Genomic DNA, 17,625 nt, shown 5'->3' with positions numbered 1-17,625 from the left:
AGGAAGCCGGGACCTGAGAGCAGAACGGATTCTCTCCCTATTAGCTAGTAGCTGAGCTTGAATGAAATCCACAACCCGTTTATTTCAAATGTATCCCTCTCTGTTTGTTGCTAGTGCCACTGACGCTCTTCTTTGTGGGAAGGTGCCTTCGGGATGCTGTCCAACCTCTCCACAGAGAATACCACTGAGCAAATTAATTCACAAGCTCTTTGAGAAGTAAGGTCTTCTCCAAGGAAAAAATAAGATAGAAGTGTGTGCCCAGAGCCGGGCTTATCGTCAGCTACGGTAGCGGGGGCTGGGGGAGCGAAGGAGGCAGGCCGCAAACAACAGTGACCACAATAACCAGCGACCACGTGGCTGGGTGACGGGTCCACGGGGGTTCTCTTTACTCTGAGTGGGTTTGAAATTTCCTGCCATAGGTTGGGCGCAGAGGCTCATGCCTGTAACTCCAGCACTTTGGGAGGCTGAGGCAGGCAGATCATCTGAGGTTGGGGGTTCGAGACCAGCCTGACCAACACGGAGAAACCCTGACTCTACTAAAAATACACAATTAGCCAGGCATGGTGGTGGGCGCCTGTAATCCTATCTACTCAGGAGGCTGAGGCAGGAGAATCGTTTGAACCCAGGAGGCGGAGGTTGAAGTGAGCTGAGATTGTACCAATGTACTCCAGCCTGGGCAACAAGAGCGCAACTCCATCTCAGAAAAGAAAAAAAAAAAAAAAAAAAAAAAAGAAAAAACAAAGAAATGTCCTGCCATAACAGTAAGCTTGTAAGGTCACTTACAAGCCTTGTAAGGGAGAGGGATTTCACATCTCTCATCTGAAAAAAAAAAAATCAGGCTCTTGACATGAGTGTCAGCCTCACAGAGCGGTGGATGTGATCAATGAATTGACTGCCCAGAGCCTGGTACAGTGCCTGGTACACAGTGAGGCCTCAGTAGCCACCTGCGGCTGCTGTCATACCCCTTCCAAGGGCACCGGCAAAGGTGAAAATCACCACCAAGAAACATACATCAATGGTACGATTTCAGATGCAGAAATGCAGGTGTGAAACTGGTCTCCGCACCTTCAGAGGGCCCCTCCACTCTGCTTGTATCAACTTCTGGATCACAGCTCTGATCCTTCCCTATGTCTCAGCAAGAGAGCGGTTTTATCACCAGGTCATCAGCACACGGAAGAGTGCCACGGAGGGGCAAGACGGAGGGGAAAAGCAAAAACCAAGGACGTGAGGAAGAAGGAAGGGAAGGAAGGAAGGGAGAGGAGGGGAGAAAAATGGAGGGGAGGGAAGTGGGGAGGGAGGGGTGGGAGGGAGGTGGAAAGGATGGGAGAGGAGGAGGGAGGGAGGAAGGAATGGAAGGAAGGGGAGGGAAGGAAGGAAGGAGGAAAAAGGAAAGAAGAAAAGAAAAGGGAAAAAAAGGAGGGAGGGAGGAGAGAGAAAAATTAGGAAAGAAGAGGGGAAAAAAGCAGGAAGGAGTGAAAGGGAAGACGGAACAGAAAGAATAGAAGAGAGAAAGAAAATTAAAGTAAGAAAGGGAATAGAAAAGAAGGGGAAAAGAGGAAAATAAGGAAGGAAATGAGAAGAGAAAAACGGAAGAAAAGAAGGGAAGGAAGAAAGAAAACAGGAAAAAAATGAGGAAGAAGGAAGAAAAAAGGAGAAAATAAAAGAAAGGGAAGGAAAGAAGGAGGGAAACAGGAAGCAAATGAGGAAGAAGAAGAAGGAAGGGAAGAGGGAAATACATTTTCGATGAAGGAAAATGGAACGTTACAGAGCCTCCCAGTTAATGCGACCAATTAGAAACCTTTCAAATCATAATCAATTACCATACGATTCATGTCAATTCGAATCCCAATATTCAGCAGAAAGAGAAACGAAACCACATCAGCGCAGCCACCTTGGCTCCTGCAAACCTCACATCAGCTCCCGATCTCACTATTGTTTCATCCTTCGCCGTCAAGGCAGTGGGTTAAAGCGCTTACAAAAGGTCACCTGATTTTGCCAAACTTTTCTGATTCAAGACTTCAACACCCAGGGAGGATATGAACAAATCAGATCTCGCATGCTCATCTGGGGTGTGGAAAACAGGGCGGCCTTTCTCAGAAGGTCTGAGAAGGTGAGCAGAAGGGGGCTGGGCAGGAGGAGGAAGTGGCCAGGAGACACCTGCCTCTCTGAGCCACCAGGGCTGGAACTTACCCTCCAGGGGGCAGAACCGAGTCACCTTCTCAGGCATCAGCAGCCCTGACTTGTGGCGGCAGTAGGTCTCCCCGATCTCCTGGCGGCAGTGCTTGGACTTAGCACGGGACAGGGCAGAGATGGCCTCCTTGCCTGAGATGTCACACTTGGGGGGCTGGTCATACTTGGTCTCAGGGGAGCTGCCGCCCCCAGTTTTCCTGGCATGCGGCAGTCTGGACATATCCTTTCCGCGGCTGCTGTTGGCTGCAGCCCTGTCCCCGGGAGGCAGCACCTCACCGGGGCCTTTCCTGGGGAATGCATGCCCTCTTCCTTTCTCCTGCTGTTCCAGCTTCCTTTTCAAAAGCTCCTTCTGCCTACTCGGTGGCTTCTTTGCCAACTCAGGCTGGTGCTTCTGCTTTTGAGTCCTGGGTGCGAAGTTGCTGTTGTCAACATTCTCAAAGTCTTTCGGGACAGAGTTCTCATTGTTGCTATCTGTTCGCACTTTTTCTTTCGGCCGGTGAGAAAAGTAGCCATCCTGGAGAAGAGGGGAGAGAAACAGAAGTGAAACCTGACTGAGCCATCGCGATAAGTGGACTGGACTTTGAAGAATGAGTCACGTGGGCTTGGAAGGCTGGGCCACAGTTTCACATCCTACTTTTGCTACTGGTTTAACCTGTGGTAAGATGTCTCTCTCTGGACCTCAGTTTCCCCATCTGGAAATACGAGATGTTCCAACTAGAAACTAAGGCTTTTTTAAGTTTTAAAGGGCCATGACTAGGAAACTCAATGCTTCTAATTAACGGCATCTTTTCAAGTCAGTTTCTTTCCTTGACTGTCTTTGCTACCGGGTAACAAACATTTTGTTCCAGCTTCCTGTTTAAATTTCAGTGGAAAGTGTGGTGATAGTTTACTTAAGGGTCGGAAGTGATATAATAAAGTTATAAAGAGAAACATATTGGTAGGATATTATATCAGGACGTGCCCATATATCTATGCCCATAAGAGAAATCAGACCAAGCTGTTGTAGATTCTGTGGGAAAGAAACCAGCAGCTTTTATTTTATTTTATTTTTTTAGAGGAATGCAGCCTTTGCAGAGTAAACCTTACACAAACTGGTGATACTCTTGTGCTTGAGTTTTGGCTCTTAACGTTGACACCTGGACCAGAAATGAAGTCACCTGGGGTCAACAGAAAGATCAGGAGTCATTCTGGAGACCATGCATGGCACGGATGTTTCCAGAAAAACTGGACCCCAGACTCAGCTCCTCCAAGGGTAAGTGAGTCCTGGTTATTTCAATCAGTGGAATGATCAAACGCACCCTTCAACCAACAGCTCAAGTTGTTTCTGCAACATGTTGCTTCTACATGAAGCTCATTCCCAAGGCGTTAATCTTAAAGCATATCCAGTGTCCCAGAATACAGCCCCTGACCTCTGATGCCACACAGAATGGTAATCAATCCCCATATCTGCCCTTGTTGCTATGGAAACACAGGGATGATGAGCAGCATCCCTGCTAGGTTTCCTTTTAAGGAGGGCTGAAATATGCCTTTTGCCAGTTCCCATGGAAAAAGGTATAGTGGACTGAACAGCGGAGCTGCAGTGGTACCCAAGAGCAGCTGACAATAAGAAAGGCTTCCACGCAAGCCGGTCAGCAAACAACTGCCTGGGGTTTTTATAAATAAAGTTTTATTGGAACACAGCCACACCTGTCCATTTGCGTATTGTCTATGGCTGCTTTCCTGCTACAAGAGCAGAGGAAATAGTTGCAACAGAAACTGTCTAGTCTGAAAAGCCTAAAGTATTTCTATCCAGCCCTTTAAGAAAAGGTATGCAGACCCCTGCTCTACTGGAGTGTGAGTTAAAAGGTCTCCTCCTCTGGGGAGGGGTTAGCTGCTTCTGTCCTCACCATCCATACATGGTTCAGCAACGGTCTGGAGTGGAAGGTGCCAACAGGGCCAGGTATGGTGGCAAACACCTGTAATCTCGGTACTTTGAGAGGCTAATGCAGGTAGTTCACTTGAGGTCAGGAGTTCAAGAGCAGCATGGCCAACATGGCAAAACCCCATGTCTACCAATAATACCAAAAAAAAAAAAAAAAAAAAAGCTAGGCATGGTGTCGCGTGCCTGTAGTCCCAGCTACTCAGAAGGCTGAGGCAGGAGAATTGCTTGAACCTGGGAGGTGGAGGTTGCAGTGAACTCAGACTGCGCTACTGCACTCCAGCCTGGGTGACAGAATAAAACTGTATCTTAACAACAACAAGATGATACCCCTCTAGCTTCTGCTCCATTGCTCCTAGTAGTAAGCATGAATGTCTATTTGGTGGAGGCTCTACTGACACTAAAATACCTTGTGGCCACTCTGTAAGCTGAGTATTGGTATGACTTTCAATTTACAAATGGAAAACAGCACTCAAGAAGAATTGACTTACTCAGGGTCACCCAGCTAGCTGGTAGTAAAGCTGGAATTCAAACCAGGCAGATCACAGACCCTACATTCTGAGCTACCAGGGACACTATCCACTTCCAATCACCCCAAACCCTTAAGCACAAGATATTGGACCACAAGATCTGGCCCCCTCCCACCCAGCTAAATGAATCTGCTACAGGTGCGTGACCTCCAAATTGTAATCTTCAGGCTGTCCAGTGGACTACTGTGTTGCAGGAAGTCACGGCGAGAGAGTAAGCAGCAGCCACAGAGCACCTGGAGTTTCAGGCTGCAGGAGCTGGAAGGTAACAAGGCAGGAAGAAGGAAAGAGAACTGAGAAAAAGGAGCTGATCAGTCCACAGCGGGTCACAGGGCAGCTACCCGGTTGTACGCAGGAACTGCTGTTACATCCTGACCTATAAATGAGGGCCTTCTGGTTCTGATCTTTCTTCCACAGAGACCTCAAAAAATCCCCTTTAGTGGGTGCCTAGAGTACATTCTATTCTTGTAATCTAAACAAACCCCGCTGATGTTCCTCTTTTCCGTTTTTTCTATCCAGAGGCCCTTACGAGTCCCAAGCAGCCTCTCAGACACATTTTCTGAGCTCTTGATACAAGCCAGGCACCATAAGAAGTTACACAGGTATTCCTTACTGGCTACTGACAACTGGATGTATTCTCCTTGCCATTTCGCAGAACGAGGAGCCAATGCTTGTCATGATACGTTCTTCAACATGGATCATATGCTAGAGGCCACGCTAAGCCCTTAGATGTGGTATCTCACTTAACTTCCAGCAGTGAGTTCCATGGTAGGCACTACTGCTCTCCCATCTTACAGAAAAGAGTGGAAAAGAAAGTTGGGAATGTTAAGTAATTTCCGCCAAGTTCATCTGGGGGAGGCAAAGAACGTGCCTCTGCCTGATTCTAAAACCTGCTGCTGTATCACGCCCCCTGTGTTTTGCTGAGAGGTAAACCAAGAAGTATTCAGTTCCCCTTCTCCATCTGTGTAGTGGAATGGGTATCACCTTCTTTGCTCGTATTAGTCTCTTTCGGCATGCAGCTCGATGGAGCAAGAGCGGCATTCAATAAAGCTATGAAAAATCATTTCCATTCCATTGCTTCTAGGCACCCATTAGGATTGTACGTCCCTATCCCTTGCACATTAGACACAGAAAAGAAACGTGCTATGGCCAAGAGCAGGGACTGGAAGCCAGAAGGTGTCAATCCCTGGATACCACAATATCCAGCCACACTCCTGCTAGAGGAGGTCGTGCATCCCTGAATGAAGCCCATGTGGAGCAGAGACTCTGTCAACCCTCAGTGTGCAGAAATTGACCCCTGCTGCTTTGAAGCACTGAGATGTGGGGGATCTTTGTTACCACAGCATGGTCTAGCTGATTTTGACTAATCCAGGAGCTAACCTGATCTGCTTTCTTCCTTTAAGCTGCCTCAGGTACAGGAGCCATTTTTTTTTCTCCCTCCAACAGAGAGAAAATCCATTTGATGACTCCCACACTCCAAGAACACAAATTTAAATTCTATCCCTAAGTCCATTTTCTAGAACTTTCTAGAAATGTCTAGATGGCAGGGAGTAATTGCCCTGATGGGCATCTTCATTTTCTCTTCAGACACGTCCTAAGTGTTACTCTTGGGCTCTTCTCTTTCCTCACAATCAGCAAGGCTCCCCGCCCCACAGCAGAAAACCTCCACAACCCCCATTTCAGAAGCTCCTGTTCTCCATCACATTCTGGCTGAAGTTCACAAAGCAAAACCAGACACAGAAAACACTGAGATCATCTCTCTCCACCCGCCATGGCCAATGAAGCTAATCTGACAGAGAATGGCCAATGCCTCTGGCCAATTTGTATTATCAGGAACAGGCACCCCCACTGATTCTAACAGAACTCATGATTACTCCCCACTGTCCACTCAGGAGAGGCCACCACAATGGCAATGATTAGACTGCAGTGGCCCTGTGAACTTTTGCCTGGCCCCAGATGCTACTCAGCTACCATGGGAAATCAAAGAATGCAAGTATAAGAGGGAAGGGAAATATTTTGTCTTCTAGGATAAAAAATTGAGACAGTAGATCACTTCCAGAAAAGTCAGAGAGAGGCACAGTCAATGAGAATCAAAGGCCTGAGAACTCCCGTCCCTCGGCATCACTGGCATTTTCTTTAGTGACTCATTTGTTTTGTTTTGAGATGGAGTTTTACTCATCACCCAGGCTACAGTGCAATGGCTCGATCTCGGCTCACTGCGACCTCTACCTCCTGGGTTTAAGCGATTCTCCTGCCTCAGCCTCCTGAGTAGCTAGGATTACAGGTGCCTGCCACCATCTCAGGCAAAGTTTTGTGTTTTTTGTAGAGATGGGGTTTCACCATGTTGGCCAGGCTGGTCTCGAACTACTGACCTCAGGTGATCCACACACCTCGGCCTCCAAAACTGCTGGGATTACGGGCGTAACCCACCATCCCTGGCCCATTTTTTTTTCATTTTAAATATATTATTTTACTGTGATAAAAACACTTAACATGAGATCTATCCTCCGAACTAATTTTTAAGTATTATTGTTGACTATGCAACTATAGTCAAATATAGTACTACATGCAACAATACAGCAAACTGTTGTGTATTGCTGCATTTACCACCACGCTGTTGACTACGGAACTGCACAGCAGATCGCTATGGCTTCATCATGCATGCATGACTGATACTTTAGGCCTGTCTATCAGCACCTCCCCACTCTCATCCCTAATCCACCAGCCCCTGACAACCACTGTTCCACTCTCGGGTTCTAGGATGCTGACTGTTTTCAATAGCTGGTAGAAGCAGAATAAATACGTGTAGTTATCTGTCCTTCTGTGACTTCTTTATTTCAGTTAGCATAATGTCCTCAGAGTTCACCCATGTTGCTGCATGTTGTAACATTTTCTTCTTTTCCAAGGCTGACTCAAATCTGCTGTGTATATATATGCCACATTTTCTTTATCCAGCCATCCAAGGATGGAAGTGCCATGTAATTTCGTGTTCCCCTTAACTCTTCAACTGACTGCCAAGGGGCAAACAGATTTTGCCTTTTCTGTCCTTTCCCTCGAGACTCAAGACCCGGAAAACCAAACCTAGGACCCCTTCCCTTCACAAAACCAACCTTGGGAGGTCTTCAGGCAGATCCATAAAAGACAACCATCAGATGCCCAGCACCCAAGTGGCCCACGCTCTGTGCCCTTTGAATCTTCTTGAAAACTCAATAAGCCAGATGGTATGAGTCCTTCCTTCCTTAAGGGGAGGAAACCAGTGCAGAGAGAGGTGAACTAACTTGACGGAGGCCACACTGCTGGTAAGGAAGTGACTCAAACGCTCTTGTGCTTCAGTTCACTCATTTGGAACATTGGGATGATAACTCCTTGGCATTCATGGGGATGATAATAACAATCGCCCCAGGCTGGGTGTGGTGGGTCATGCCTCTAATCACAGCACTTTGGGAGGCCAAGGAAGGCAGATCATGAGGTCAGGAGATGGAGACCATCCTGGCTAACACAGTGAAACCCTCTCTCTACTAAAAATGCAAAAAAAAAAAAAAAAAAAAAATTAGCTGGGCATGGTGGCGCGCACCTGTAGTCCCAGCTACTTGGGAGGCTGAGGCAGGAGACTGGTTTGAACCCAGGAGGCGGAGGTTGCAGTGAGCAGAGGTCGTGCCACTGCACTCGAGCCTGGGTGACAGAGCGAGACTCCGTCTCGGAAAAAAAAAAAAAAAGAACAAAAAACAAACCTCACGTCTTGGGTATTTCAATGAGGAAGAGTGTATGCAAAACTACTAGAACATGCCCACCACACAAGCCAGAAGAAGAATGAGCAGCAAACCAGGCTGGAGAACTCTACCAATTAACTCCAGCAAACCAGGCTGGAGAACTCCCTGGAAAGTCTCCACCTAGAGGACAGATGGATTATTTCTCAGTTGTGATCAACTGGCATCATCTTCTTTACTCTTAACCAATCCAACTCTCTCACCTTGAGTTATTTATGCTAATGCAACCCTTTGACTTATTTTAATGTACTTATTACAATGATTGCACATTCAAATGTTTACGTGTGAGCTCCAAAACTCTAATTGCTCCGCTGCTGCCATACCTCTAAGCTGCTGCTAGAATCCATTTTTATTCCGGAGAAATAATTAAATGCAATAACGTCCTCCATTGCCATTCAACCTTGGGCATGTTTAGAGCCAATTTCAATCAGGTAGAAATATGCTAAACACAACATGGCTCTGAGAGGCAGGATACCTGACCCAGCTGCTGTTGCAGAGACACGTGGGTCTGCTTCCATTTTCCCCAGGTTCTCTTGGTTCAGAACGAGTCTACTGAATCCTGGCCCCTTGCTCCCATTTCTAAGGGGTGTGGGGGGTGTTGCTCTGATTTTTCAACTATCTACGTCGAGAAACGTTGCTTATTGTTCATGTAGAAAGAGCACCAGGCAGCGAGGGGGAAGACCCGAGTACTAATTGCATGAACCAATGTCCAATTTTCTTTTCTTTTTTTTTTTTGAGACGGAGTTTCGCTCTTGTTACCCAGGCTGGAGTGCAATGGCGCGATCTCGGCTCACCGCAACCTCCGCCTCCTGGGCTCAGGCAATTCTCCTGCCTCAGCCTCCTGAGTAGCTGGGATTACAGGCACGTGCCACCATGCCCAGCTAATGTTTTGTATTTTTAGTAGAGACGGGGTTTCACCATGTTGACCGGGATGGTCTCGATCTCTCGACCTCGTGATCCGCCCACCTCGGCCTCCCAAAGTGCTGGGATTACAGGCTTGAGCCACCGCGCCCGGCTTTTAATTTTCTTATCTGTAAAATGACGTGTCCCGAATGCGTGTTACTAACCATTCTCTGAGTTAGTCATTGATCAATCTAATCCATGAACAAAATTCTGCCACTGCAGCTCATTGAAAAAACAATTTGATGGACCTTAAGAGACCAGGAACTGAGGACAAGAAGGAAGCTCCAAAGAGTATCCCATCTCCTCCCAGGTTTATCCCTCCATCATTGTCTCTACCGGGACACTGAGATTCAGAGGCTGGACTCAGGAAGAAGTGAGTTTGATTCCTCCCTTCGCCATCTGCCAGGGTTCTTCGAGCTGGGACAGAACATTTCTCCTCCCTTTGCCTCAATTTCCTTATCCGTCCCAGAGAGATGAAAATGGCACCTACCTCCCAAGGACTGAATTGATCAAGTATAGATAGCACCTGACATGTGTGAAGTGCTTAAGAAACATGTCCTTCTTATTTATTATACTTTAGGTTATTGGGTACATATGCAGAACATGCAGGTTTGTTACCTAGGTATACACGTACCATGGGGTTTTGCTGCATCCATCACCCCGTCATCTACATTAGGTATTTCTCCTAATGCTATCCCCTCCCCTATCCCCCCACCCCCAAGCTATCCCTCTCCGAGCCCCTCCCCCAGCTATCCCTCCCCGCTAGCTCTCCACCCTCAAAGAGGCCCCAGTGTGTGATGTTCCCCTTACCCACGTATAGGTGACAACATGCAGTGTTTCTTAATGTTTATGTCTTAGATTATGTTCCAAGCCTGTTGTATGCACTAACATATTTAATCTCCATGACGAGCTGATAAAGAAGTTGTTTTATTATCTACCCATTTTTCAGACTGGAACATTAAGGTTCAGGGAGGTTAAGTGAGTAAAGCCACACACCTAGGAAACAGAGGAGCCAGGAGTGGAACCCAGGCTATCTAGGTCTGGAGGCCATGCCTTTCAACATCCCCACTGCCCCTCTGCAGCTGTCACGAATAGGGACGGGGCCAAAGGGAAACCCCAGGCAGATGCACTGTTCAGACATGAGGGCGCCGGTCCCACCCGCTCATCGTGACCACTTTATGGCTTCCTCTTCTGCCATGTGCACGCACAGCCGGCTGGGTAGCTGTTTGCTGGTGAACTTTGTGTCCGAGGCTTCATTCAATCACCAAGGCTACCAAGGCCACTGGGAGGAAGAAAGCGGGAGAAGCCTGCACCTGCTTCCAAAAGGACCTCTGTGCCAGGGTAGGCAAATGGTGGAAGCTCAGTGTGCGTGGCTGTACCAATTAGGACATGCAATTACCCAGGCTGCCAATGCAAATAGACCTAACAGAGGCCCCTTGCCCAGCTCATTTGCATGCACAAAAGGTGGCTGGGCTGGCCAGCACTTAGAAACTCGTGGACCACGCTAGACACGGGCAGGCCCTGCTTTAGCAGAACCCTAAATAAGAAGCCCTTTACAAAATAGCATCATGTTAATGCAATGCACAACACAGCAGAGGGTGAGGCGGGAAGGAGGGATTCTCACAGGGCTGGGTTGGAATCCAGTCTCTGCTCCTTAACTCTGAGATGGAGGGCAAGAGGTTGCACCTCTCAGAGCCTCAATTTTCTCATCTGCAAAAGAAGGGGGTAAGGAGACCTACTTTGTAAAGATAAGGTGGGGATTAACTAATATGTCACACATATAATTGTATTTAACAAAACAACACTGGGTGAGAGGCTTGATATATGTTAAACACACGAGCGGCAACAGGACGATTATTTTAAGCTCGCGCCTTGTCACCTGATGAGCAGGACTGAGCCTTTTTGGAAAGGCAGGATGTTCAGGTACAGTGGCTTGAAAACTGGATCCATCCCTTTGCTCACTGTGTGGACCCCGGGTGCAGTGCCTAACTTTATCTGCCTCAGTTTTCTTCTCCGTAAAATGGGGACAATAATTAGTACCCAACCTAACGAGCCTGTTATGAGAATTAAGAGTCAATGCATGTAAAACACTTAGCTTAATACTGAGAACTCAATAAATATTAGGTCGAATTTATTAAAATAGAATTAATGCTTGCAATGGTGACTTAGTAAAGCGGTTCTTAAAGTATGTGGTCTGGGAACTGCTGGGGGTCCCTAAGGCCTTCCCGGGGGATCTTCAATGACAAACTATTTTCACCATAATATAAAGACATTATTTTCCTTTCTCGCTTATTCTGTCACGAGTGTACAGTGGACTTTTCAAGAGGCTACACTACATGTGATAATGCAACAGAAATCAGAAGCCACTGTGAGAATCCAGCTGTCTTCTATTAAGCCAGGCGTTACAGAGATCTGCAAAAAATGTAAAGCACTACCTCCCTTCTCCCTCAACTTGTTTTGCTTGGGGGGAAAACAAGCATATTTTTTACAAATGTTGTTTATATACACAAGAAATAGGTTATTATAACTGTTTTTAAGTGAATTCATAAACATTTTAAGGATGCTATTTATTTTATGTATTTATGAATGAATGACAGGGTCTCGCTCTGTTACCCAGGCTGGAGTGCAATGGCGCAATCTCGGCTCACTGCAACCTCCACCTCCTGGGTTCACACAATTCTCCTGCCTCAGCCTCCCGAGTAGCTGGGACTACAGGCATGTGCCACCACTCCCAGCTAATTTTTTTAATTTTTTTTTTTTTTTTTTTTTTTTTTTTTAGTAGAGATGAGGTTTCACTGTGTTAGTCAGGATGATCTCAATCTCCTGACCTTGTGATCTGCCCTCCTTGGCCTCCCAAAATGCTGGGATCACAGGTGTGAGCCACTGCGCTCTGCTGAATGCCTTAGTTTAAATGTCACTATATAGGAAATACTTGATAGAACCTACCTAAACCAAAGCTCTTTGGGGCATCCCCAATAATATTTGACAGTATTAGGGAATCTGGAGACTCAGTTTGAGAATTGCTGACATAATATATAGGTACAATCAGAAATAGCTGCTGATCATTGACAGTTTAGAATGCTTTTACGTTGGCTGGTTTGTTATATTCCAAGCCTTTAGATCTGTCTTTTACTTCCATACACAATAAATACACACAGAACAGAAATCAAAGTTAACTCATGAATACTTTTATACAGAGAGAAGAATCCGGGACTCTGAAGTCCTAAATCACCATCAGAGAGGAAGAATAACCTGGCATCATAACTTGCTCCTTGACCAAACTGCAGCTGGCCTCCTCCGCCCCTTTTCTCCAGTGGGCCTCAACCTTTGCCTATAAAGACTTGAGTGCGCCGGGTGCAGTGGCTCAAGCCTGTAATCCCAGCACTTTGGGAGGCCGAGGCGGGTGGATCACAAGGTCAAGAGATCGAGACCATCCTGGTCAACATGGTGAAACCCCGTCTCTACTAAAAATACAAAAAATTAGCTGGGCATGGTGGCGCGTGCCTGTGATCCCAGCTTCTAAGGAGGCTGAGGCAGGAGAATTGCCTGAACCCGGGAGGCGGAGGTTGCGGTGAGCCGAGATCGCGCCATTGCACTCCAGCCTGGGTAACAAGAGTGAAACTCCGTCTCAAAAAAAAAAAAACAAAAAACAAACAAAAAAAAAAAAACAAAAAAAAAAACTTGAGTGAAACACTAACATCGGCTTTTTTCCCTTTTTATTTATTTATTTATTTATTTGAGACAGGTCTCATTTGGTTGCCCAGGTTGGAGTGCAGTGGTGTGATCATGGCTCACTGCAGCCTCAACCTCCTGAGTATAAGCAATCCTCCTGATTAGCCTCCTGAGTAGCTGGGACGACACAGGCTTTCACCACTACACCCAGCTTTTTAAAGTTTTTGGAGAGACAAGACCTTGCTATGTTGCCCAGGCTGGTCTCAAACTCCTGGGCTCAGGCAACCCTTGGCTTTCTAAAGTGCTGAGACTGTAAGCGTGAGCTTCCAAGCCTGAAACACCAACATAGTTTTTAACAGCTCAAGGCCACATCCCTAGGATGACACCCACTCCTGCTTAAAGTAACTGCTTTAGAAAACTCAAGGCTGCCAAAATAAGTTACTGTTTATTCCAGCAAACCCCTCTAGATAGGGCCTCATCTCCCAGGCTCCGTAGCAGAGCAGGAACCAAACTTCATGAACACCAGTTAGCAGACCCAGATGGGTCTCACACAGGCCACCTGCTTTTGGTAATTCTTCACTTCCCTGACTTCGCTGACCTCATCTCCCTTCCCTCCCTCCCACCTTCCTCCTTCTCCCTTTAAAATACCCACTCACCTCTGAACAAATCCAAGTTGCGTTCGGTTCCATGCTGGACTCTCTTCTCCACTGCAACAGGCATTACTGAATAAATCTGTCCTTCCTGCTTTCATAGGGTCTGACTTTGTTTATGTTTGACGCTGTCCAAGGCCGCACAGCCTGGACCTCCAGCCTGTAAGGCTAATTTCTTGGGGTAAAAACCGAAGAGCCCAGCAAGGTGTACTCAGAGCCCAGACCCTGCCTCAACCCACTTCCTCTTCTCGACCCCAGCAGGGGGACACGACAGTGTCACGGAGCTCAAAGCACCCAGGGGACTGTGGGCAGGTGGCAGGGAATAGACCTGAACGGGCATCTTCTGGCTCCTTCCCTATCAGCATAAGAGGCAGCTGTGTAGGACAGAGACACACAGCAGAGGACGAAATGATGACAGAGGAGAAAAAGAGGAAAAGGAAGGAAACACAAGAGAAAACAGAATGAAAAGAAGAAAACAAGCATCGGCTGTTGTTGACTTTGTGCTGATTAAGTGCCAGGCACGGAGCTAAGCCCTTGGCTTGGCATCACTATTCATCCCTCAAAACTATCTCAAAAAGTAGGTCAGGGGTCAGAAAAACGCGGTACCACCTGTCTTTGTCAATGAAGTTCTTCTAGAACACAGCCACACTCATTCGGGTCCCCGTTGAAGGCGGTGCTTTTGTGTTAGGACGGCAGAGTTGGGGAGCTGTGGCAGAGACGAAAGTCCAGAAAAGCCAACACCTGGCTCTCTGCAGCAGAAGTAAGTGCCACTTTGCATGCAGCAACTGGGGCTGAGGGCTCGCTCAAGGCCGTTCGGTGGGTAAGAGGCAGGGTCAGAAGTGACATGCAGGAGTCAGGCTCCAGAGACAATATGAGGTTGCAAACTCAGACTCAAGGGGAGAGAGAGAGAGCAGAACCTTCCAGAAATATTAACCACCATGTCTGTTTTGGAAGAAAATGTTCTATACACAGAAGGGCTTTTTCTATGGGGAGCGGCCTCCTAACTGCTGTCAAGTGTCCCGAAGCCTGGCATCTTCTTCGTTACTGCTTGAGCACAGTTTGCCTGTAATTAATTACAGCATTCAATTCCATTATTCCACAGTTATGGCCACAACACCCAAAGATGCAGAGAGAAAGAAGGGGGTGTGGTGAAAAGAGACACACAGAGAGAGAAACAGGCACGGAGAAAGACAGAATGTGAACAAGAGAGTCTTGCTTCAATAACAAAGCCTTCTGCCTACCTCTCAGGCAGGGTTTCTCAAGGACAGCGCTGTTGACATTGGGGCTGGATCAGTCTTTGTGGTAGGGGGTGCCTTGTACATTGTAGGGTATCTAGCAGGATCTGTGACCTTTACCCACCGGACGCCAGTCACGTGCCCTTGTTACAACCAAGAATATCTCCAGACCATTATCAAATGTCCTCTGGAGTAGGGGTGTGGCAGAATCACCACCCCACTCCCGACCCCTGCTGAGAACCAGGCCCAAGCAAGGGCCCGTGCTGGCCGATCTCAGCTGTTCAAATCCTGTTCTCATCCAGAAACAGCCTTTCCCTGATTTTCAAAGAGAAACAACCCCTGGCATCCAGCCAGAGTGGTCAGACTGGGAGAGAGAAGCTGGCATGAAAAGAGCTGGCTGGAGAAAGGGCCAGAGGTAACCAAGGAAGGGCGTTCCAGAGTGGGAGAGGGAGGAGGCTGGCAGGACTGGGCCAAGGAGAGGTGGAAGCTGCATGGGGAAGGTGGGAGAAGTCAGAGTCCCCGCTAGGCGAGGGTGACACGATAGAAGAGGGGCACATTCATTCAGGCAATGCACAGTCCTTAAGCTGATGGCATCTCTTTTAAATTTGTTGTTTGTTTGCTTTTTGTTTTTTGTTTTGAGACAGTCTCCCTTTGTCACCCAGGCTAGAATGCAGTGGCACGATCTTGGCTCACTGCAACCTCGGCCTCCCAGTTTCAAGAAATCCTCCCACCTCAGCCTCCCAAGTAGCTGGGATTACAGGCACCCACCACCACGTCTGGTTAATTTCTATAGTTTTAGTAGAGACGCAGTTTCACCATGTTGGCCAGGCTGGTCTCAAATTCCTGACCTCAAGTGATCTGCCTGCCTCAGCCTCCCAAAGTGCTGGGATTATAAGCATTGAGCCACCATGCCCCGGCCATGTCTCTTAATTGAAGCCAGAAGCCACACTGGGACCAATGGCTCCTTCAGGCACACAGGTGTCTGGTTAGCTCTGTAAACTCTTTTCCTTCATTTAACTCTCAATTTCAGCCCACACTGAAGAATCTAGAGATTTCACCTAAAATTTTGGATTTCTGCTCTTTCTGGAAATATTAGGGAGCTGACAACACTGAGCTTAGATTTCTATGTGTGACCATGATCTTGGGGCTCAGGAGCGGACCTGCAGTCTCCAGAAGGGCATCTGCTCTGTGGCCCACCACAGCCCCCATCCATCCCAGCCAGTGTTCTTAGCCCTCTGGCATGTCTGCACGCAGTGACACTGCTCCCCACCAATGACACAGGCTCTTCTACTAGACTCTCTACCCCTGAGCTTTGCCTCCAAGATCTCAGAACCCCAAGAAATACTTGTATTCCAGAGTCTTTTTTTTTTTTTCTTTTGAGACGGAGTCTAGCTGGAGTGCAGTGGCACTACCCTGGCTCACTGCAAACACTACCTTTGGGGTTCAAGAGATTCTTCTGCCTCAGCCTCCCGAGTAGCTGGGACTACAGGCGTGGGCCACCACATCCATCTAATTTTTGTATTTTTAATAGAGACAGGATTTCACCATGTTGGTCAGGATGGTCTTGATCACTTGACCGCATGATCTGCCCACGTCTGCCTCCCAAAGTGCTGGGATTACAGACGTGAGCCACTGCACCCGGCTGCATTCCAGAGTCGTTAATGGAGGTAGCACTGTCCCTGATGATAGGGTGTTCTGGAAGTGTGCAGTGACATTTCTGGCTATCACAATGATTGGGGGATGCCCCTGGCAATGAGTGTGTGGGAGAACATCAGGAACCCAGCAGTGTAGGGGAACATGGATGGCTGGATGGCAAAGAACTGTCCCACGTCCTGTGTAACTTCCGAGTGTCCTCAGATGTCCTGTGGTGAAACAACTCATTTATAATTATCCCAGCCAGGGGCCTAACTTATATATACATATGACACGACATGATTATGAAGGGTTTTAACGTAGATGAATTTTCTAGGAAAGTCACTACTGTTTCACTCAAGGAGATTTTACACCATTTAGTTTGACCACAATTTCAGAAAATCACATCATCTAAGGCCACACAAGCTGTGGCTGTGAGTCACCAACACATACATCCATTCCTCACTTGGATTTGTAACTACTGAATTCTCGCTGACTCAACACGCAGTGGCTGACCTCTTCACATACCCTTCAGCCCCTTGCAACCAAAACGTGGACCACTGGCCAGCAGCATCCGCATCACCTAGGAACATGTTAGATGTGCGAATCTCAGGCCCAGCCTGAACCAGAGGAATCAGGAAACAAACATCAGCTATAACATGCTAACCAGCATCCCTGAGCGATTCGTGTGCACATCAAAAATTGAGAAGAGTGCCAGGCACAGTGGCTTATGCCTATAATCCCAAAACTTTGGGAGGCCAAGGTGCGCCGATCGCTGGAGTTCAGGAGTTCGAGACCAGCTTGGCTAACATGGTGAAACCCTGCCTCTACTGAAAATACAAAAATTAGCCAGTTGTGTTGGTGGGTGCCTGTAATCCCAGCTACTCAGGAGGCTGAGGCAAAAGAATTGCTTGAACCCAGGAGGCAGAGGTTGCAGTGAGCCGAGATCACACCACTGCACTCCAGTCTGGGCAACAGAGTGAGAATCTGTCTTTAAAAACAAAAAACTAAAAGAATTGAGAAGTGCTAATATTGTTGCACCCATCATATATATATATAACTTATTTACTTTTGAGACAGGGTCTTGCTGTGTTGTCCAGACTGGAGTACAGTGGGACGATCTCAGCTCAC

General features: G+C 47.4%; 1 protein-coding gene across 3 annotated transcripts in view; it reads right to left on the bottom strand.

Moving 5' to 3' along the window:
• The window catches only part of XYLT1 (xylosyltransferase 1), a 382,463-nt gene that overhangs the window by 158,141 nt on the left and 206,697 nt on the right, over positions 1 to 17,625 (bottom strand). For all 3 annotated transcript variants that reach the window (XM_010339434.3, XM_074382237.1, XM_074382238.1), the window contains one exon: positions 2,191 to 2,704. In XM_010339434.3, coding sequence (XP_010337736.3) covers positions 2,191 to 2,704 — 514 coding nt within the window. The remainder of the gene's footprint in view (positions 1 to 2,190; positions 2,705 to 17,625) is intronic.

Source organism: Saimiri boliviensis, chromosome 12, assembly GCF_048565385.1.
Source record: "Saimiri boliviensis isolate mSaiBol1 chromosome 12, mSaiBol1.pri, whole genome shotgun sequence".
In the NCBI taxonomy this organism is placed as follows: Eukaryota; Metazoa; Chordata; class Mammalia; order Primates; family Cebidae; genus Saimiri; species Saimiri boliviensis.
This window is presented reverse-complemented; position numbering and strand designations above follow the sequence as displayed.